This window comes from Argopecten irradians, chromosome 2, assembly GCF_041381155.1.
Source record: "Argopecten irradians isolate NY chromosome 2, Ai_NY, whole genome shotgun sequence".
NCBI lineage: Eukaryota > Metazoa > Mollusca > Bivalvia > Pectinida > Pectinidae > Argopecten > Argopecten irradians.
This window is the reverse complement of record NC_091135.1, coordinates 5,445,871-5,470,414: the sequence shown is the minus strand read 5'-3', so window position 1 is coordinate 5,470,414 and position 24,544 is coordinate 5,445,871. Positions and strand designations below refer to the sequence as shown.

General features: G+C 34.2%; 1 protein-coding gene across 1 annotated transcript; it reads right to left on the bottom strand.

Moving 5' to 3' along the window:
- Positions 1–1,108: 1,108 nt before the first annotated feature.
- LOC138314233 (ATP-dependent translocase ABCB1-like) lies at positions 1,109–24,452 on the bottom strand. The gene is made up of 25 exons (XM_069254459.1): positions 24,355–24,452; positions 16,481–16,905; positions 15,475–15,623; positions 14,655–14,954; positions 13,802–13,973; positions 13,003–13,127; positions 12,290–12,467; positions 11,787–12,011; positions 11,527–11,652; positions 11,064–11,267; positions 10,183–10,515; positions 9,683–9,710; positions 9,317–9,453; positions 8,657–8,836; positions 8,172–8,273; positions 7,641–7,718; positions 7,218–7,301; positions 6,389–6,592; positions 6,005–6,105; positions 5,420–5,560; positions 4,710–4,866; positions 3,979–4,176; positions 3,079–3,285; positions 2,419–2,565; positions 1,109–1,678 (listed from the first exon to the last, which is right to left on the bottom strand). The coding sequence occupies exons 2-25, from the start codon at positions 16,793–16,795 to the stop codon at positions 1,478–1,480; spliced, it is 4,092 nt and encodes a 1,363-aa protein (XP_069110560.1). The 5' UTR covers positions 16,796–16,905; positions 24,355–24,452; the 3' UTR covers positions 1,109–1,477.
- Between the last annotated feature and the right edge of the window lie 92 nt (positions 24,453–24,544).

The window sequence follows — 24,544 nt, the reverse complement described above, 5'->3', positions numbered from 1 at the left end:
ATATCGTAAAAGATGAAATGAAACTCGTCTCGAAGTTTTCATTTTAAAATTTAAACTTCTAACCATTGTTCTTTAAAATTTCCATCAATATCACATGAAAATCCTATGTATATATCACCAAAGCTATTGTTTTGCGAAACTTTTATTTGAAATATGATGGAACCTCTGATGACAAATCGTTATGTATTTTGGGAAAAATAAAACATTGAAATGATATAAACCTTAATGCAACAAAGACATATAATTTATACATAATATATGATTATTTTATATACATGTGTTTTGGTGGTTATTTTTAGATTAGAATTTTATAAAAACAAAACCAGCAAAATATCAAAAACAAATTTATTGGCAATAAAAACGATCATATAAATATTTCATTTAAAACAATGATACAATCATAAACTGTACTGGTTTAATAAAACAAAGAAAAATCTTTTGTGGACGAGTTATTTTGTTAAATTAATGACAACCATTGGTAAATGCTCAGACGCAGCATACATTTGTCAGGATATGATTAAAATTACAAAAAAGTAGTATGATGTCACTATTATATTTTTGTTTTTGAGAAAAATAAATTATGTTATTTAAGGAAGATAACCATAGGTTAACCTCACCATCCGGTGATTGTGATACGATTATCTGCCTAGACTAAATTTACTGATTAGTAGCAAATATTTCATCTTCGCTTCGCTAATAAATACTATCGAATTGAGCTAAGCCAAACGAAGAATAGCAAAATTACTCCTCAAGCAATCTGAGGTCTATCATCTGCCATGATTTCTGACGTAACAATCACTGGAAATTTCGATTAATCGTGACTCAGTTCTTGCCAGTTATTTGATTCCCCCAAATTGAAATTGTGATATTCTAAATGTTTACAATCGAAAGCATAAAAATCAAGCATTTGTAAATGTAGTTCATTGTAGAAAATTGAAAACAAATGCGAATATTTTTCATGTAAAATAAAAATATTCATTCTATATTTTGTTATGTCTCCTGTTTCTGTTACATTTTTATATCGTTCAATGGCAAGATCTATAAAATTAATAAATTCCATACCAAGTACTTTTTCTACCATTTTTCATGTAAAATAAAAATATTTATGTCTCCTGTTTCTGTTACATTTTTATATCGTTCAATGGCAAGATCTATAAAATTAATAAATTCCATACCAAGTACTTTTTCTACACTTTCAATACACACTTAATAGTAACGAAATATAAAAAAATACAACAAGTTATAATAATACAAAATTGTTAAATACCAATACAAAAATATAATCTTTTGTAAAGTCTTCGAAATTCCGATAACAACATGTCTTGTGATAGAATGGAATATGGAAGACAAACATTGTGTAACTCAACAACAAATGTATGTCTATTTGAATGACAAAAAACGCAGATCTTTATAAGTTAATCTAGCACTAGATAATAACATAATTGCACAGCTTCATGTCAATTTAGTCTATAATTAATCAGTCCTTGTTTGTATTGTGTTGACTTAGCTTATAATAAATGCCTTTCTTGGCAAGTAATTCAGAATGACTTCCCAGTTCCACAACTTCGCCCTTATGCAGAATAGCGATGCGGTCCGAATTTTGTATAGTGGAAAGACGATGTGCAATGACGAGGCATGTCCGACCGGCACGTGCTTTATCTAATGCTTCTTGTACAACCTAAAAAAATAAAAACAATAATTTCAACATCATTATATAATTTTAAAATATAATATTATGTAGATTATCAGATCCAAACACCGTCAACCAACTTGTTTTCGCGACGACTAAATGTTGTCCATTCATGTCCGATGCACAACCTATTTTTGACGATTATTTTTTCGAGTAGCATAGTTCCACTTTAACTATGTCAAGACCAGTTTCATGACGATTAAATTTCTTGATTTCTTATTGCTCTCAAAGTACGCGAAATTTAAATTACATTACATAAACAGTTGGCTTATCGTCATCCTCAATGTTCCAGGGGTTACTATCATTGACGTGATATCCACCCCTCGACTACCTTATAGTGAAATTGAAGGTAACAGAGTCGACACAGGGATTTTTTTCTTTTAATAAACATAATAGAAAAACTGTGGTCGACTGTGTTGCTTTAAGTTGGATGTCGCTCTCTCTTTAATATCTAAAAGAAGTCTCTGCAGACTTGTGATTGGTCGTTTTTTTCCTCCTGGACTGCCTCCAGTTTTACTATAAGATAGTCCAGGGGTGGATACAACGTCAGTAATAGTTACACCTGGAGTATCGAGGATGTGGTATCGTGTATTTTTTTTATTCCTTATTTAACTAGTGAGCATTTTAACTATGTAAACAATTATTGGTGTATCATGTGGACTGCTTTACCATTCTCTTTACAATTTAATGTTTATCCTAGATTTTAATGAAAAACATTATCAACTTACCCGTTCACTCTCTGTATCCAGTGCTGAAGTAGCTTCGTCTAGGAGTAGCACTTTCGGATTACGGAGTAGTGCTCTAGCTATCGCCACTCTTTGTTTTTGTCCTCCACTGAGTTGCAAACCTTTGTCGCCAACATTTGTATCGTAACCCTTCAATGTTTAAAACAATACTTATTGACCCGTGCTAGCTAATTAAGTAGATAAATCGTCATTTGTGATAGTTTTGTTAGAGATCAACAAATATAAACTCGTAGCTAAATGTCGTTTTGATGAACATTTTTTATACAATATATGCTATGATTTTAAATCTTTTCTTCGCATGATATTAATGAAATATTTTAGAAATCACTGTATCAGACGATGGCCGACAGCGGCCAGCAAAAAACAACTCCTACAAAACGTTTTTCGTACTTAAATATTCATTGATATTTACAATTGACTATCTAAATACGAAAAAACGTTTTGTATGAGTTGGTTTTTGCCGGCCGCTGTCGGCCATCGTAGTATCAGTCTAGATAGAATGCAGTTTAAATCATTTGAACGTTAATGAAGTTTAAATAGGTATGTAAAACATCAAATAGACTTTTGCAATCTTTTTATTTGAGACGATGGTTGGTAAATGAAGTGACAAAATAAAAGCAAAAATGCGAAAAGCAGACTTACATTAGGTAAGCTGTGTATGAAGTTGTGTATGTTGGCCTGGCGTGCAGCTGCTATGATTTCGTCCATAGGGACTACCCTGCTATTGTCTCCGTATGCTATATTTTCTGCAATGCTACTATCGAACAGACAAGGCTCCTGGGAAACGATGCCTATCTGTTGACGGTACCATTGGAGATTCAGCGTCTTGATGTCGTTGCCGTCTGCTCGCTAAACATGCAAAATGCAAATATGTATGACATATCAAGAACATATGTGTAATGTTGGTGTATGTATCTTTATATAATTAACTTTTCTCTGTTTTCATACTAAATCCGGCTTTCTGATTGGCCAATACCTTTTTTTGCATACCACAATGAAAACAAAATCCGAAAATGGCGCCAAACCCCGACGTTATCGTGACGTCACAATAAAAAAACATTGACGTTGCGTATTGATTTGGAAAAATAATCCCTTGAAAAATCTCTAGCATGGCACATTAAAACATAGTTTATTTTATCAAATAGACTATAGAATTAATAGTAAGCATTGATGATGTCACTATTTTTTAATGTCGTCGGGGTATGAAAAAACTATTTGCAAACTGTGTGAATCACACATTTTTTTTTATTAGAATTTTAACAAAATTGATAAAGATATTTCGTAATTTGTAAATAAATGAAAATGATCTTAAATCCTGCTAAAAGTGTAGCTTTTTACCACAATTTTGCACTTCAATTAGACTTATACAAAATTTTATATGACTGAATGCGTGAGTGATTGTATGGTAACAACAATGTATGTAACAGAATTGTACAATTACTATGGCTACATTGACCGTGGTATAATACTGTTCCACAATTATAGTGCCATCTGTATAAGGTAAATATTAAGAAAGATGGTGTTTTAGACAATTTCACTTACAATTTTTCCATCCTCAGGATCGTAGAACCTTTCAAGTAGTTGTACCGTTGTTGATTTACCGCATCCACTCGTCCCTACCATCGCTACAGTCTCGCCGGGCTGAATAGTGAGCGATAAACCATGGAGGACTTCCGTATCCGGTCTGGCAGGATATCGAAAATGAACAGCGTCCAACAAAAGGCTGCCGTCAAAATTTTCCTAAAATGTCCAAAAAGTGTCATAAATGATAAAATATATCGCCGATGATTTCATTTTAAGATAAGGGAAATTAAGCAACTATTTTGTACATTACACCATTAATTTTCCCTTCAAAGAACATGGAAAGGAGACTACATGACCTTGACCAAAAGGACAATACCAATGCATGCATCGACCAATACAAACACGGGTTTGTATTGCAATGTGATCGGCACGTGTAATACAAGCGAAAAAGCAGACATGGTCATACATGCATCTGCTGAATATCACCTAAGAGTCAACTCAATGTAACACAATCGATAGTTTCATAGAAAAAAAGGAATTCTTACTAGCGCACTAGACTTTGCGAAACTACATGATACTGCCTTTAAAAATCATTGCTAGCTTCGACAAAGTTTTCTCGCTTTCCTTCTGAAGCTTCATTCTTTATGCCCATATTTAAACTGCGATGACTACTTGTATGGTGTAAAACAACTACGCTATTTCAAGAAGATAAATCGTCTGTAACAACTTCGTAATAAACGGCTACATACCATAGTTTTGCCATCTTCACTTGCTGCGTTTATTGATGGTTCCATCTCTATGATTTCAAACAGCCGACCTGCTGCTATTTTACCTTTGTTGTAGTCAGGTGCGTACGCACTCTCTCGACCGATACTCATCCCTCCAAATATAATTGCAATAAATACTCTAAAGAGAAAAAAGACAGAATGAATCTTATAGGTGACCCATTGGTTATTTATCATAATAATAATTTAGTAACATTTCGGTAAACTATTTTGAAATGACAAACCAATCTATTATACATTTGAAATTCATATGATTAAAAAAATAAAGCAAACTAATATTACAGAATAAATATTGTCGTAAATATTTCTATTCTAGGCCACTGTGGATAAAATCATGCACTGTTTTGAAAACTATGGTTCGAAATAGTTCTGGAATATGATTCATATTTCGTACGTCATTAATAAAATACTTTCATGGCAAGAAACAAAAATCAGTTGACGGTCCAATGAAAAATAGCTTACATATATGATTATAAGAATTCTCATACAAAGATAGATAACTCTTGTACAACACTATACTACCCGATTTTCAAAATTTCAAAATTTATACCTCGCTTAAAGCTTTTGAGAAAGATTAAAAGGTTATTGAAATGAGTTTCTATTCGCAAGCAAAAAACTAACACATCATGATTGACGATAGGGCTATTTTGCTTAGTCAACAAACATTAACTTACTTGAAAACATTTTCAAACGGCAGGTCATCGTACTGTACAAGATAGCCCCCGTACGTAAAGGCTGCGGCGTAGGCGAAAAACATAATGGCAAGAGATATCCCAGACATGGTGGCGAGTACAAAGCTCCGCTTTCTGCTATTCCTGTTACATCAGAACCAAATGACGTTGAATCAAATTAGTTATACATTTCATTATACCACATACATGGTAATTTTCGCGGGTCTATACGTTCGCGATATGGATCTAGTAAATTAAAATGATATCGATTCAAAATTTCGCGATTTGGCTTAACAGGTATATATTATCCAATCAATTTTAAACATTTCATGGATCAAAAAATTGCGACCACGCCGATTATCCGCGAAATCGCGAAAAAATTTTCCTCTTGAAGGTGTCATTGAAATTTGAGTAAATTGCATGTCAGCAATAAAAACTACACAAGTGAATTGAATTCTTTACTCGAGTGTTCAAATACGCCTATTTCTTGACGTTGATCAATGAACGGAAATGCTATTTGTTTTGTATCTTCGATGAAAGGGTAATTGAAGTACATATGCCATTCTGTATATCTCTATTCATACTTACTTGAGGATAACGTCCAGGAATTCGTTATATTTCTCGACAAATGACTGCTCCCTGGTTAAGGACGCTACCGTACGTATGTTGCTAATAGCCTCGCTAGTCAGCTGGATTTATAGAAAAAAGTTCCATTGAATGGTGTCAATATATCTGTTATTATTAAATGTTATTTCCATAATTGAATTAGAGACAAAATATTATTGTATCTACACGTAAATTAGTGATCCTCCAAGAACTTGATAAAACCAGAATATTGATAAAGTTATCTATTACCCCAATATGATAATAAAATGTCTTTATCTTATAAACTTACTTTCAAAAACAATGATCATATTACAAACATTAGATTTTATAGTGGCTGGCAAATCACAACGAAATCCAGTGACATACCTTTCCAGCATCCTCAGTGAGGGATTTGTCTCCCTTAGAGAAACCTTGTAGCTTTTTACCATTTATGACACCCGCCGCCACCATAAGTGGCATGAAGGCCAGGATAACTAGGGTAAGTTTCCAGCTGTGTATGAAGGCGATGACAAGAGCGATCAGTGCGGTAGATATTGACTCCAGCACTGCCCCTACCTTATTACCGGCCGCCTACAGAAAAGAAGCAAAATATGTAAGCATCAAATAAAGTATTTTACTGTATATCAGGTTAAATTCCGTGGGTAGTTTATTTTCGCTTTATTCGTGTTTACACTGAAACCCGCAAATTTTAAACACCATTAAAATTTTGAGAAAATCATACACATAACTAACTTAAGATTAACAGTGCAAAGAATTATAGGAATTGGTGAACTGTGAAATTGAATTTCTTCAAAATGCCCTTTATAGGAAACCGCGAAATATTGATCCGGAACTAGAAAATCTAAAGCCTTATGACGTAATACAATATTTGTTTTGGCTTAATTAGTTTAACGTCATATAAAAAGTCATGGTCAATGAAGGGCGTGAAAGGGTCGCGGAGATAGGAGTACCCAGTGAAAATCCACCGACCAGTGGTTAGTACATGGGCACTGCTTAACTCAACACGGGACTCGAACTCGTGTTGAACGTGCCCTTTTGCTTTAAGACACTATGTGGATTTGTTCTTATTTTCTTACTTTTACTTCTCCTATATCAATATACGAACATATTCAGCAATAGTTTTTTTTAAAAATTATAATTCAATTTACAGACCTTAGGATAAAAAACACATTTTGCATTATGATATTACACTTACCCCCTGTACCAAACTACTATCACGGGACAGTCGTGTTGTCAGGATACCGACGCGGTTTTTAGGATCATCAAAGAAGGGAATGTCCTGGAATCAATCAATCAAATGTATCATAAAACCTCTAATATATGGAACACATCTATCAAGTAATTGTATTCAATTCTCGTAGTTGGTTTAGAAACTTTAAATACGTTTAATAGTCATCCGTTTTCCAAACTAGACATATTTCTGTAAATTAAAGTACAGAAATTATCCTAATCATTCTTTTGTGATACATGTACATTTTTTTTTCTTATCTGCGTTTGCTTTGGTATCTTCTAAAGAAGAAAATCTCAAAAGTGAAAAAAGGAAATGGCGCGTTATTGCTAACACTTCTACAGAGGATCACTGGCAGGTAAACATTTTGATATCAAACTAATTACTTGCCTGCCATATCAAGGATTTAAAAGCCAGCCTTCTGAATCGAGCCGTTAACCGAGCACCTGCAGTTGAGTAGCACACACTCTGTCGATAAAATGGACACCAATTATATCCAAATAAAAAACAATATAATATTTGCTTTACTATTAGCATATTACATATGGTTAACTAATAAATTATGCACAGAATGTCTCAAAACTCTTCCTAGACAATAGTATCAAAATGATATAAAAAGATATATAGACACACCAAAGTCTATAAAAGTAGTAGTGTCTGGTCCTGCTTAGCGCTCAGCATACACAAGACACAACACGAATATACCGCAGTCTCCCAAAACACGCATCTCGCACACATACACGCATCATACAGCATACATGGGAGGCCGTCCAATCAAATTGTCACATTATTATTAGTGGGTTCGGTTGATATAGTCAGTGTACCATATAGACGCACGTAAAACGCATTCGTTTCATGAAACGCCTGGGAACCTAGCTATAAACATGTATTTTTTTTATATTAATCGTACAGTCGCCTTACCATTAATATGCGTATAATGGAGTTCCCGACAGCGATCGACATTACATAAATCACCAACCGAACTGACTGGTCCCCTTGTTCGTCTGCCGGTATGGTAAAAACCTTAAAGTATAGTTTTGAACAAAAAGTACAATTAGCGATGTCAAAATGATAAAGGTTGAAACTCTAATATAAACTTCATTAGAACACTAGTAGGAATTTGAGAATATCATGATGAGATGTTCTTTAATGCAACGTTCGCTTTGTAAATGTCCTGCATTTAGTCGTTCTAAGAATTAACGATGGCTTTAAATAACTATCTCCCAAATATTGAATGTTCTGCGCTTATTTGAAGCTAATTTGTTATTGACTTGGCACGCAAGAAAAGATGTTGCACAGAGTTAATCACGTAATTAAGGAACTTTACAGACGGCTTTGTTCAGGTATGGTGAGCAACAAGTATTTGTAAAATATGACATTAATTATCTAATAGAAAAATAACTCACTTTAAGAAACTCTGCGAAGACAAGGGCAAACACAGGCTGTACACTCCCAGCTATTGTTGAACATATACCTGCACCGAGGATAAAGTACCACTCTGGCGAACTCATACGTAGTATTTTAGAAAGAGACACATCGGGTATCGCGTCATTGGCTTCCTCCGAATCCGCTTCATCGCCTTCCTCCTGAATACGTGATCAAGGATAACATGACTGTGCCATTAAACGGATTTTATAGCCACTTCAATAACCTATAAGGTGTGATTTGTCCTAATCGGGTGTCACTTAGACCAAACTATTTGGTCGATATATCCAGGCTTTGGATTATACATGTTTTAATATTTTTTGTCATAAAATTTCACCGGGATACACAAGGGTCCAAATTAGACAAGAAACGGTGCTAACAAGTTATACCGTATATATGTACTATAATGACATGTATTATATGGTGATTTTATCTAATAATGGTAAACTTCTTTAGATTTCAGATTTCTGCATTTTTCAAAAGCGAACAAAGTTTTAGAGCCCTATAACAAACTTGAAACTCCGGTATTATCCAATAATCAATCAAGCGTTATTATGTGTGAATGTACGAAAACTGTTTTGTGATTGCTTAAAATAAAAGTAAAATCAGAGATTGAAAGTTATTTCATGTGTACCGCGTACCTTGCGTTTCTCACTCGTTTGACTTAAAGCTGATATCGTCCTTTTTCGACCATCAGGTGGTAGGAGGTGTGAATGGTGCTTCACGCCATCCATGTCATCTTCTTCGTTAAATAATGCATGCTCCAACTCATCAGCGACTGGAGTTTGAAATTACAAGTATACCACTGATGCATTTTGAAAATAAAATCAATAATATATGCAAGACTTGAGGATACATCAATTTAAAGTCTGGCGAATTAAGCATTTAAAGTCAGTTTTGACATAATCATCATTAAAATTGATCTTGGAAATTAGAGAAATTAAATACAAGAACCAGAATTAAACTAGACTCATTTAGGTCATCAAACTTATCTTCGCATTACCTACCTTCTTCAGTGCTATCTATATGGTGATTCTGAAAAAAAACCAATACACATAAAATGTAACTGCATTTTAATCAGTTTCCATTTGTATGTTTATTAGATATTAAGCATTTTCTTGTACAGGAAGGGATTGTGCCATTCGATTTATCAGTTGAACTAATTTGCTAATGATTTTAAGGTATTGACTATTTTAAGCACAATTAATGGTTTTAGATTCGTTCCATTAAAACAAGAAAACATTATATGAAAACTCCGTAATCTCCAAAAACATACATCTATTACACACGATACATCGAACGCACAAGGAACGTTCTTTGATGTCAATATGACATAGAGCATACACAACCAACAATAGAACATACAAAACCACAATACAACTCGTAATATGCATTAACTTATTCGATAACTACGGGTTGTACGTCATGTGGTGTATCAACACGCTTCATCAGATCTTGATATCTTGATCATCATGATGGAATCTAGCATCCTTTGTGTTGTGATTACCTGTTGATTAACCAGATTACTATACAGCCCTTCCATCTGCATCAGTTCGGCGTGTGTGCCATGCTCCACCACTTCGCCGTCCTGTATACCATAAATGATATCAGCGTTCCGGATAGTGGACAGGCGGTGGGCAATAACAATGGTGGTTCCGCCCTCCTGGGCCTTCTCAAGAGCCGACTGTACAACGGCTTCGCTCTCGTTGTCCAGTGCTGATGTGGCTTCGTCCAGAAGAAGAATTTTCGGGTTCCTTACGAGGGCTCTGGCAATAGCTATTCTCTGTTTCTGTCCGCCGCTCATCTGGGCACCTCTCTCTCCGACTAATGTATCATAGCCCTGCAAAAAGCGTGGTAGGCAAACCTTTGTTATTTCTGACAACATGATTTAATTCCGACATTATGTGGGGTTTTATCTTATTTGAAACGAATGACGGCAATGTAAAAGATGATAAGCACATATTGATAAAAAAGGACTTCATTCAGCGTATGTCTCGTTTGAAAATATTAGGCAAGGGTTCCGACAGTTATAGAATGTTTGATACATTCCGAAGTTGTGATGGGCATGATGGCAGCATTACCATAAAAAAATTCTGACCATGGATATGATTGCATTAGCTACAAACCCGCGTACAGTGAACACTCGATAATCCGGACACCCTCATTTCCAAACTAAATCTAAATATAAAGTTTCCGGACTGACAAGATCTGTACTCTTACAATTTAGTCAAACTGTAATCTTACGGTAATCCGTTCCCCGATAATTTCATCCAGACTGCGAGTTTACCCGAGTATTTACATCCGGATTATTAGGGTCCACTGTATTTATTCATACAACCTTTAAAAAAGCTTCAAACTAGATTTCATTAATTTTAGAGTTTTACTTACATCAGGAAACTGAGAAATAAATTCGTGAGCGTTTGCCTCCCGAGCAGCAGTTTCAATTTCTTCCATCGTGACGTCTAAACGACCGTAGCGGATGTTTTCGGCAACACTGGTGCCAAAGAGTACAGGTTCCTGACTGACAACGCCTATCTGTTTCCTCAACCAATTAACGTTAAGTGTGGTGATATCGTGACCATCAAGCAACACCTGGAATTTAACAAGCACACTTTTAAATACAAAAGATTATTATAAAACGTTATAGATGGTTTTAAAACACTTGACTGCCAAAGATCGAAATGAGGAGTCTCTATTTTTTTTTTTTTTTTTTTTTTTTTTTTTGCTGTAGTTTTGGTAATGGTTTACATACCTTACGTAACCAGATTTGCAGTTTTCGACATATTAGTTTCAAATATGATGTAGGAATACAACCCAAAGATAGGGAATATTTACGGATAACATGACTTACCTGACCAGCCAATGTGTCATAGAACCTTTGTATGAGCTGTACCACTGTACTCTTCCCGCTACCACTCGATCCGACCAGTGCTGCGGTCTGACCGACTTTAACCTTTAATGTCAGTCCATGCAGTACCTGAAATAAAAGGTTATGATTTTGATATTTGTGATGAACTACAATGCAATGCAGTAATGGTTCCAAATCACTTGACATGATGATAATTTTGTTCTGAAATATAGATTGAAGTGAAAAACGACAATTCATATTACCTGTGTATCAGGGCGTGCAGGGTAGCAGAAATCGACATCTTTAAACTCAATATTCCCATCATACTTTTCCAACTTCATTCCCTCCGTAGAACTTGAGTCAATGTTAGAGGTAAGTTCGATGATTGAATATATTTTCTGTGCTGCCCCACGGGCGTTGGCGATTATCTCGAGTGTAGGGAAGGCATTTCCAATAGACATTGACCCTACCATTATTCCGATAAATACCTGGAATCATCGAAAGGACAATTGATGATTTATAAGTCAATACTACCGTTATATTTTGTCCTCTAAATGAGTTACTATACACTATTATAAAGTCAAGTGTCAAACAAGAATCAATTTCAATCCTGAAAAGTGCACACATAAGTCACATTTTGAATTTTAGTAAATTGATATTTTGACATAAAATCGAATTATCCTACATATAATGCAAATTGAAGGAAACAAAGTTCATCATATCTGTACAATTTCTTAGCAATGTTTGAATCGCGGAAAGTCCTTACCGTCAGAGTACTCCCTGCATCAAAACCTTCTTCGCCATCTTGGACGAGTTTGACACCATACCAAAACGCCACCGCGAATCCTCCGTACAATAACAACCAGAACATACCGCTGCTCAGACCAACGAGGATACCTTTCTTGACCGAGGAAGACTTTGCTGTAGAGAGGTGTCTGTTATATCTGTTACGGCAAAGTAAAGGCTAGCTGAATGTTGTAATCGTAACATCAATAGGTATCGTCAATACAAAGAGTTAATTGTCTTTATGACATATGGATGACTATGCCAGGCAATACATTTTTGTTTCCCAATTAGAGATTGGAAAAAAAATTATTAACTGAAATCGATTGGTGATTGTCCCCTGATTATATTGGTTGATAATACTTGTACGATGGTTTAGACAATAATGTACTATGATTTTCCAATATGATCACATCCATTTTGGTATAGACCTTGAGCCGAGGAAAACATTTGCAAAAATTATTCGGTAAAGATAAAAAAAATCAGTTGTAAAAACACAGAATTAATAATGCTATTGTAATATCACAACCAATTCGATATTGCGCTTCTGTACTCGATTACCAAACTGACTTATTCAGGGTGATGTCTTAAGGCCATCGTTTTTCTTGTAATAAACATACCAACTGTAAATAATATCGAAATTAAAAATTGATTTGGATTGTACTCTTATGATATATTGTTAGATTATTGCCTTGCCTGTCACATTCTTTTTTCTGCCCATTAAAGGCCATCACAGTCCGGATAGCCCCTAACGCCTCCTCGGCAATAGATCCTGCTTTAGAGTATGCCTTAGACTCCGCTTGCGCTATATTACGGATCATCTAGAAAACAACAAGGTACTGCTATAACTCAAACAAATTATTGTTTTACTTTCAAGATCATCGCTACATTTAACTTCATGCAATATTCAAATATTGCGTAAGCATAACAATTATGAAATCACATGAAAATAAGCCGATATCAAGATGGAAAATATTACAACGCAGTTTGAAGTTTTGATGTAGGTCAGATGCATTGGCTTATTCAAGTAAATATGACAGGACCTACCGCTTTTGCTTTTACGCAATCGATATATTGGTTTTGGTGATCATGGAGTTTAAATTCGTACTAATAAGGTGTTCCCAAGTATTAAGTACTTTACCGGATGTAGTTAGATGAATACTTGGTTACCTTTTTTATTATCCTATGAACAGATAATTTGAGTAGCGATTCCCTGCATGCGTTGTGTTGTATATTGTGTATACATGTGTGTTATGGGTGACATTGGTATGTTCTTGTTTCCTTTTCTTATACCAGTTAAACTGCTGACCATTCTCTATTGCCATCTCATAAACGCATTCTTCACCACAGTCGTTTACAAATTACGAAAGCATCAAAACCATGCAGCAAATCGCACGAATGAAAAATATTTCTTCAATGACCTTGGTTGTTAAAAGAATGTTAAGCATATTATCGGTAAAGCTATCTGATAATTGATACATTCGAAAATACATACCCTCACTGAAGTCGCTGCGATGATCACGATGAGTGGACAAAAACCAACCGTGGAAAGAGCAAGTTTCCATCCAATCGAAAATGATACAATATACGCACAGAAAAAGGAGGCAAACCATTGTAGCATTGTTGCAATTTTGTCCCCGATTCCATCTGCTATCAAATGCATGTCTCTGTGACAAAAAAAAATGCTAACCTTTTCAAAGGATAATTGATAGACATCTCTGAAGTTAAAATATTAAATGGATTTACAATGTAAGAGGCTGGTGGCACGATGGTAATGTATTTCATTAAATGGTTTGTGTTCAAATACATGTACCATTTTGTATTTTTTGTAAAACAACTTGGTCGGTTTTCCATGGATACATATACAGGACTTTTAAAATATATCTACCTTTTCATTAATGTCTCATAAGCCGATATTGACTGGGCATGTTCAGAAAAAATACTTGTACATATATTTTATCAATGGCTGTATATTTTTTACGATGCGTGACACTAAAATAAATTATCGATTGATTGATTGATTCACAATTTTCAAAAAGAAACTCCCCCTTTACAATAGCCATTCGATTATTATTTATTTTATCTTTCTGCTTAAATTTTCCAAATCGAGTTTCCATTAACTATTTAGTTAAGGATAGCATAAGTACCCGTTTTTCTTGTCATGTTAGTTTTTGTGATATGGCTGGGACATATTTGAATAAACTACCTTATATAACAGTATAACACAAAGCCATGTTTTTCTAGATATAATTACGAATAGTATTTCTTTTAACCTTATGCCGTAATGAATATACGTTGATCAGCCTAAATTTATCTCGCCAAAGCATTACAAACAACGCAATACTTACTCATTAAACCTGGAGCTCAGCTCCCCACCCTCATGGGTGTCAAACCATCCGATTTCTTGTCTGAGGATTGACTGGAAAAATAGCTGACGTATTCGGTAGAGCTGATGCTCAGCTGTTACACTAAAACACATCACAGACACAAATATGAAAGTAAACACACCAACAGCTAGAAGACAGAAATAGACTGCGTATCCTCGCAAAATGGAGAAGATTTCCTCGTACTCTTTCAGTTCACCGAATGTCATTCCATTAGACGCTGTTAAGTTGTCAGGTGGCAGCATTGTTCCATTCCAATTTGATCTGGAATGAATCGAAGTTAGATTTTTCCTTAACATAATATGTCGACTGAAGGACTTTCACTTTATATTCTAGTGATTGTCGGTTTCGGTATACATTTTATATTCAATTCGACAAAGAAGTCATAGGCCTACTTGGACAAGTTAGCTATGCCGTGGCGTTAACAATTTACATAGGCTACAACATTGGCCTCTGAAGCTTCACATAATTAACATCGTCCTGATGGTGGCATATAAGTTCTATCAATAATAAGTCTCCTTGATGTGTATAATGCATATTTTTTTATAAATTATTTCTAATAGATGTTAACAATTCAAAGAAATTTGAATCGGTCGGTATGATATTAATAATGTAACTCTCAAAACATTGGTAATTTTTGGTGATGTATAACTCATTAAAAAGCTCATCTAAATTCGTAAGTATGAAAAATACGGCACAAATAATTTCAAAATACATTTGAATTGTAAAAGATTCAATGCAGTCTTAAATATCAAAGACAAATGTACAACAGGGATATACTCACATTACGGATTTGTATATCTGATTCAAAATCAAAGCATCACCCACTTTTCCGTAAACAAGCAGATTTAGTGGAAATCCCAGACCGGCTAAAGCGGCACAGAGACTCCCCAGACATAGTAACAACTTATCACTGAATGTGGTGTACCGAAACTGCAACACGAAGAAAAGTGGCAAAATACATGACAGATAGCGAAAACGATTAAACTCGGGAAATCATAAATGCTTTATGTCATCTGTATTCGTTCGGATTTTAGTTTTTATGGAACAGCATTAAAATCAAAGTTATAAAGATTTTCTCTTGTTACATAAAAAATAAATATGTATTGATATCCAATTTTTGAAGTATATTTGTCTTAACTCTGGGACCAACACATTTTGCCGATACAGCCATGTTTCGGGATTATAAAGTTTTAGTTACTATAAATTAAGAAAGAATCTCCTGCTTAGCGCTCAGCATTAATAGAGTGAGACGACTGATTCGCCCATTGTCAGTATAATGTAACCGGATGGAGTGTATTGCTTGTGTGTGCTTCAGTGATATGGCACTATAAAAAGGGCAAGTGTTTAACTGTACAAAAAGACATAACATGAATATACCGCAGTCACCACGCCTTTTATAAGTCTACACAACGCATACATTGGAGGCCGTCCTTATATGACCATTGCTGTTAATAGGACGTTGATTAATCAAACAAACAATTACGCCGGAATACACAGGGCTCCGAAGTAGACGAGGGCCGGTTTGGGGAAGTTGTACTCGTGTAATGTAACTCAAATGATGTTTTTCATTATCTATTGCGTACACTAGTTTAATGTTACGGTAATACATGCACCTGTTCCATAAATAAAAATATTATTACTTAGAACAAGAAGACAAGGAGTTCAATCAATTCCATTTAAATCTAATTAGCTGTATTGTACCCTTGAAATACAAAAAAGTGTATCATCAGCATACATGTTTCCTATTTCTTCCCTTTATCTCAATGCTACATGTACATGTAACTTACCAATTGTAAAACTCCAACCTTCTTGCCGTCACTAGTGTTTTTTCCTCCCCCCTTGTCTTTCTTTTTCTTCTTCTCTTTCTCAAACTCTACATCAGGAATGGTAACATGTTTTTCTAATTTGTACTCTTTCATGTCTTCTTGTAGATTTCCGTCACCATGTAAACTGTCCTTTCCTCTGTAGCCATTGGAATAGGAATCCATTCCTCCTTCGCCATGTTTGTTAACAATGTATTTCCCATCAGTATGTCCATTCAATGCCACGTCTCCTCCAGGCTTGACCCCGTTTATACTTAAAGATGACCCGTCCTTAGTCATGTTTTAATTATGGTATTGGCAATTGGCGTCATACACACTATTTATCTTGTCAAACTCAGTAAGATGCTTCGATTCCCTGGCAAATATTTTGTATCGTATCAACTTTGTCCCTGTGAATGGAAATAATTCAGATTCAATAAAGTGAAAAGTATTCGCCGATTTTTTATATGATAAAATGCATGGTAATGAAACCATAAATACATGTTGATTTCCTTATTGAGCAGCTTTGACAAGAGTAACAGGTTGTATTATGTTTTTGCCGAAGGTTGTATTTACCTGTGTTCTATTATCGGAATAATTGTAATTACTTTAGCAAAATTGTGACGATTTTATCATGATTTTATTAAAAGTAGTACAAAATCTGCTGCCGGGGGTAAATCAACTATTCGTAGACTAATAATGGATAGAAAACAATTTTAATTCTAATTTTAGTTTTTAATTAAACTTTTAATGCATTTCAACTGCTTAATTGTCACCACGGATGGAATGTGATTTAAAAACAAACCATGAACACAAATGAAAAAAATTCCTTTGTGGCTTTTCAATTTTGCAATATCAACAAACGGTATGCAAATTTCATAGAGATACTATCTTATTTACTAATGTATAACTGACATGAGTAGATTTATGAACTGAATTTACATATTAGGTTTTTAATTACAACACGCCATTTGATACTCTCAGGTTTTTATTCTTGCTTTATAAGCTTTATCTAGATAGCACATATTTATGCAGCGAATGCTAATATAAAATTGATGCTTGTGTGCTATGAAGGATTTCGTGAAAATAAAGAAATTTTCCCTTGATTTTTCATCATATACTAGTATACATGTCAATAGTTTAAAGCCAGGTAATGACCGCTGGTCGATGGTTTTTGCTCCTTGTACTCCGACTTTTCTCCACCAACAAACCTTGCACGTCCTAACATGACTTAGGATGTTAATTTGAAGCATAAACATAAGGAACAGCACTGAAAATATTTTCTTTGACCATATAACCTGATTAAGATTTATATATAAATACTGTTTTATAATAGGTAAACGTAAGCATTGTTAACAGTTTATAAACCTCTTATTAGTAAATATCGAGCATGACCTTTGTTGAAGTCAATAGTGTTATACCATCCCGATATAATGATTAATCCCGAAAACGTAACCAGGTTTCACTAATTTAGATTCTACCAGGCGGTATTCACCGAAGTGTCTAAGAGTTTATAAACAGATTTTAGAAAGGGTTATCTGATGTGCATTTTGATTGCAAGAACGATGGTCACAGGACAGCACCTTGAAGAACTCAACGTTTAAGCAATATAGTATCACGTTGAAACTAAACGCCAGTGGGACCGGGCATTTAGGTCCCAAATACAATGAATAATAAACTAGACCGACATTTTAACAATCATGACCGAAATTGATTCATTAATTTAAACTTTACATTCCAAGTCTCTGTGGTCTATGGACAATTATTTATTAACAGTTGGTCAATTTTCATAAACTAGACACATTTGTTTGGATATAAACTTATATATGGTCTAATGCCGGTGGTAATATAACACGGAGAGGAAAGACCTTCTTTCTTCTAATTACTTAATTGCAATCAGGACACAAATTAGAAATTCACTCGCGTGGGATTATCTAAGGATCAAAATTTCCGAAAAGAAAAGTTAAAAATACGTTTATTACCCCGTGTGTAATTTTATAAATCTGCACCCATAAAAAATCGTACTAGTAATTAATTCTTAATTCTAATTTTTAGATTTTCGGGAAATGTTGCCTTATCAGTCTTAATTTGTAAGAAGGAACTCAAAAAAAAAAAAAAAAAATTCGGTCTGGTTCCTTGTTTGTGTGTAAGTTAAACGGAACTGGGGGTCTGGTTCATAGTTCGTTTAAGTTAAACGTGGAACGAATGAGGGTCTAGATCTAGATCGTTTAGAAAATCTGTGTTATAGAGATAAATTATATAAGTGTGTATCGTTCTGAAGCTCAGAGCTAGATTTCCTTTATAACATATGTAATTTATTATCTTATTTGAGCGTGAGGAAATCCTAATAAACGGAACTCGGCTCGGTTGTCCAGTATTGTTTGTTAAAACGGAGACTCGGGTCTTCGGTTCCTATGTTCCGTATAAGCTTTATAATCGGAAACTCAGGGTCTCGGTTCCTAGTTCGTTTAAGTTAAACGGAACTGGAGTCTAGGTGTAGATCCGTTTAAGGAAATCTGTGGTTATAGATATTAATTACTCGCAACCAACTTCTGCCATCCTAACTGACATGTAAGTAGATTTAAGTGAACGTGAATTTACCGTATAAAGGTTTGTTAAATTTTTGACTTGACTCTCAGGTTGATATGCTTATCTGATAGCACATATATGCAGTTGCTATTTTTACTAAACCCGTCTGTGTGTGAAGTTTTCGTGATAAATAAAGTCCCTTGATATTGTCATTCATTATACTAGTATTGTCAATTGTATTTAAAGCCATGGTTAATGACCCGCCCCCCACCTGGTCGATGGTTTTTTTGCTACTTTGTACTCCCGACCCTTTCTCCACCAACAAACCTTGCAACGTCCTTTCATCGACTTAGGACGTTTAATTTGAAGCAAATAAACATAAGGGAAACAGCACCTGAAAATATTTTCTATGACCATATAACCTGGATTAAGATTTTATATATAAAATACTGTTTTATAACTAGGTAATCGTACGTAAAGCATTGTTAAACAGTTTATAAAACTCTTATTAGTTATAATATCGAAGCAGGACCCTTTTGTGTAAGTCAAATAGTGTCGTATTTCCATTCCCGATATAGATGAATGTATTAATCCCGGAAAACGTAACCAGTATCCACTAATTTAGATTGCTTCTAGGCGCGGTATTCACCGATGTGTCTAAGAGTTTATGCTCTAAACAGATTTTTAGAAAGGGTTAATCTGATTGTGCATTTTTGATTGCAAGGAACGATGGATCACAGGACAGCACCTTGAAGAAGAACTTCAACGTTTAATTGCAATTATTAGTATCAACGTTGAAAACTAAACGGCGCAGATCGGGACCGGGCATTTATGGTCCCAATATACAATGTATAATAAACTGCGCTCACGACATCACTTTATTACGCTCTACTTCATGTACCGATATTGATTCATTAATTTAAAACTTTTACCTTCCTAGTCTCTGTTTGTCTATGGGACTATTATTTTATTAAACAGTTGGTCAATTTTCATTAAGCTAGTATCTTTTGTTTTGGATATATAATTCTGTATTATCATGGTATTATTGCCGGTGGTAATATAACACGGAGGTGGAAGTAAGCAAAGGACCTTTCTTTCTTTCTAATTACTTAATTGCTATCAGGCCACTCAAATATTGAGAAATTCACTACCGGGGGGTTTATCTTTGTTACTTTATTTCCGTATAAGGAAGAAATGTTTTATTTTCCGTTTATTATCCGTGTTATGGTTTTGGTTTATTGCTGCATCACTTTGTTTAAAATTCGTTCTAATAGGATTTAAATTCTTAATTTTCTTATTTTTAGTTTTTCGGGAAATGTTTGCATTAGCAGTCTTCATTTGTAAATGAAGGCAGGAACTAATAATAGATAATAAAATAATTAATATAAAAACTAAATTAATATGACAGTTTGATGAACTAGATATATTTTCTGTAGTTCGCACCGAACATTGGACTACAATTAACCACATCTTTTTGAAATAAATCATTCATCGTTGGTATAAAATTTCTTCCGACACACGCATAGCGATATTTTGCTTGCGTATATGGCATAATCGCTTACACCAGTTGGTAATGGTTGATCATTTTGTTTGATGATTGAGATGTATATTCGTTATAAGGCACGAACAAAACATATATGATGCTTGCTAAGCATTTGCAACAACAGGAATTGATGCATTGTAATCAGTTCTTGTTTTTTTATGCTTATTTAGTATGTGTAGATGAAAACATATTTAAGTGAACAGTTTCGGGCAAAAGGTTGGCTAAAGTTTTGGTTAAAAATGGTTGTTGAACGTATCCTATATCATTTCTTATGAATGGAAAATAAATATAATATCTCGTCAACTATTCTGTCTGCGTACGAAGAAATTAATTTAAGTATGGAAATTCTAAAACGTCCTCCGGTCTCAATACTGTCACGTTGGTTATAATTTCCGCGCAGCTCGCTTTCATTGCTTTATCCTTGTTTCTTTACTTTAATGGTCAGAACTGGGAAACTAAAAGCAGAACTTGACCGGTCGTATTAATAGGTGAGAAATTTTGGAAGGCCAATGAACGAATTTGACTGTGGTGTTCTTTGCCCGTCTTTTCACTTTTTAAAGAAGTCCCTTTAGAATTACTATCTTTCACTGTAAAAAAGTGAGATGCGTCATTGGTATGGTAGGACTATTGACTGAATAGGTGTAGTCTTTTTGTGATCTATTTTGGGGCTCTGTTTTGCCTTTTGGTTCCGGCGTGTACGTTCGTGTCGGGTGTTTAATTAAAAATCTATGCTTTGTTATATTGTAATTGTTATGTAATTCTCAATTGTTGGTAAATTCTGATGAGTTACAGTAAATAACATAGCAAAAAGCTCTTCTTGGTTCGTGTGTAAGTCACATATATGACACATATCTCTTTAAAAGCTATTCCTCAATTAAAAATATTTACCAATTGTACCTTAGTTAGATTTATACACTTACCTTGTTTTATTGACACGGAAAACCAACCAACCTGTTACAATGCTGTGTCAGTACACTTCGTACATGTCATACCCAGAATATAAAGCAAATGTGTGAGAATTGTTCATTCTTCCGGGTATTTATACTGACTTCAAATGTTGCAAGCATAATTTGCCCTTCCCTCTGTCACGTGATTTTTCTTTTTCACAAACAGATGAATTTTTACTGCCAGTTCATTAAATGGCCCCAATGAAATTCTGTTAGAAAATATAATCCCTCCGATAGTTCATTATTTAGTACGATCCAGATATAAACCATTGTGCATCCTTCCGTGACAAAAGCCTGTTCGGTTAAAAAGTAGGGACAATAACGGGTCCAATATATGGGACCCGCTGTTCGATAATCACAATGAAAATGTATGAACATAATTCCGAATGTTTATATGACGACTTAAAGGGGGATTAAATGATATAAGGAATGTATTATTATACCTCCAAAACATCTCGATAAAGGGAGAATTTACATAAATTGAATGCAAACATTAGTTTTTCCCATATTTATCTAAAACACCGCAGTGCATTTTTCCGTCGTTAATATATTTGGGTTTTCATACATTGTAACAATGCGGTCGGTACATGTACTTTCACTAACGTGGCAATGATTTATTTCTTGCTATACTCCTACGAAATTGTGTATTGATTTTTGAATTGTTTGATTAAGAAATCGATAGGTATGGGGGAAGAGTCAGAGCACTTATCTCATGTTTCATTCTGTTTTCAGTATTGATAATTGTTCTTAAATTATACCTTCTTGTTAAATAATTCCTATTATTGGATATAAGGTAAAAATGTTAAATTATTTTTATTGGTACATTGTATTCCCCTGTAATGAAATGCTAGTTCTTGTAAATAATGTTTCATATATCGAACCCATCACGTTCATTAGGGCTAGTATTCCCCCCTGCGTTGTCATAGTACGCGTTCTGTCTGGATTTCCGAAATGTTTATCTGAATTGCACAAGAAACTAATCGAAATATAAAAAAGGGATTATTAAAACAGAAACCAGCTTTACATGAAAAACTACAGAAAATACAGTATGAAAATATAATAAGCAGCAAAACTTTACATCGAATGTTGTATAACGAAAATCAGGGTTACATGAAAAACTCCAGAAAATAGAGTATGAAAATATAATAAGCAGCAAAACTTTACATCGAATGTTGTATAACGAAAATCAGGTTTACGTGAAAAACTACAGAAAATTACAGTATGAAAATATAATAAGCAGCAAAACTATACACCGCATGTTGTATAACGAAAATCAGGTTTACATGAAAAACTCCAGAAAATAGAGTATGAAAATATAATTAGCAACAAAACTTTACACCTTATGTTGTATAACGAAAATCAATGAATAACAAGTTATTTTAGGTTGACATATCGTAAACAACTGGTATAATGTTATACCCCTTTCATCACGCTTCACCACGCATTGCAAGCATATATAAAAGGCGGTGTATATGCTTGACGGGTTTGATGGTAGTATAGTATGGAGGAAGCTATATAGTTATCCAACGTATTTATAACATTATTACAAAATTGGTAGGAATGAAAATAAACAAAGTCTCCCGTCCTTTATAGAATTATAAACTATCTACATCTAAGTCTTTAATGACGTATACATTGATATATGTTAAACATGATGTCATACATATTCTTTATATAATTGTTACGATATGTATCTCGTTTCGTAAGCTAGGTAGAATGACTAAGCATTCTTTTGTCTAAACGGAAACATCTGCTGTTGATTACTAAACAACACGTGATGACCTCACGTGGCGGTATTACCATACTATTAAAACGCTAAGGTTCAAAAAATAGGATAATGTAAGATTTATTCACATGCAGACCCACTATCATAAATATTCATTAACTCAAGGAAACGTCTTAACTGCATAATTCCACACGTAAAACATAACTGCAGTTGAGGAAAATTTTTAAACTTAATAACAAACCAGTAACGTACGTAATACTGTGCCATAGAATATTCTAAGTTCATGAATTACTATTTAATGTACATCAGTGAATGTTGATGAAATTGGGATCATATAGCGACACTTTAAAAAAAAATGTCATATGGTCGCCACTTGACTCAATGTTTGCTCCGGTCTTTAAAGAAATAAATAGGAATCTTATCATACTGTATCAGTTTTTTTTCTCTTTAACATGACAATTGTGATAATTTGAATAGGTAAAATTCAGAAATACATATATATATTGAAATGATAACATTAATTGGTAAAATATATAAATGAATTAAAGCCATTTTTGTATTGTTGTTTAAAATGTAAAGCATATGCATTAATCAAAAAAGCTTGTGATTGCAATTTATGTTCACATATATATATTGAAACGATAACATTAATTGGTAAAATATATAAATGAATTAAAGCCATTTTTGTATTGCTGTTTAAAATGTAAAGCATATGCATTAATAAAAAAAGCTTGTGATTGCAATTTATGTTCACATACATTCAATGTATATATATTGAAATGATAACATTAATTTGGTAAAATATATAAATGAATTAAAGCCATTTTTGTATTGTTGTTTAAAATGTAAAGCATATGCATTAATCAAAAAAGCTTGTGAGTGCAATTTACATAATTATCATTTTCATAACCATGGCCCTTAATTTTAAACCAACCAAATTGTAATGTTAATTTTTCCAAAAATGTGGGGGGTGGGGGGTAGGGGGTAGGGTGTGGGGTGATGGGGTGGGGGGGTAGGGGGGGGGGTGTAACTAACGTACGAATTCCATAATGACGATCGATGCTAACATTCAGTTCATGATTACAAATTTCCATATCACACATACTCAACTTACCTTGGTAAATCTGACGGAAACAATGTATTTGAAGGACTGTGCATCCTCAGGAAATGATGTCCTATATAATGACACGGACAAGCTCTAGTGGTCACTGTATGACACGGAAACAATATACCCCAGTGTATCCATACACCCTGTAAAGGACAGTATCTGGGTCAAAGCAATAAAGGTATTTTATGTTCATATA

Coding starts and splice junctions, on each gene's coding strand:
- LOC138314233 (XM_069254459.1), bottom strand. CDS start 16,795: ATGACTAAGGACGGGTCATCTTTAAGTATAAACGGGGTCAAGCCTGGA. Junction 9,454..9,682: donor TATAGATAGCACTGAAGAAG/GTAGGTAATGCG, acceptor TTCAAACTCCAG/TCGCTGATGAGTTGGAGCAT. Junction 5,561..6,004: donor TTCCTGGACGTTATCCTCAA/GTAAGTATGAAT, acceptor CTGATGTAACAG/GAATAGCAGAAAGCGGAGCT.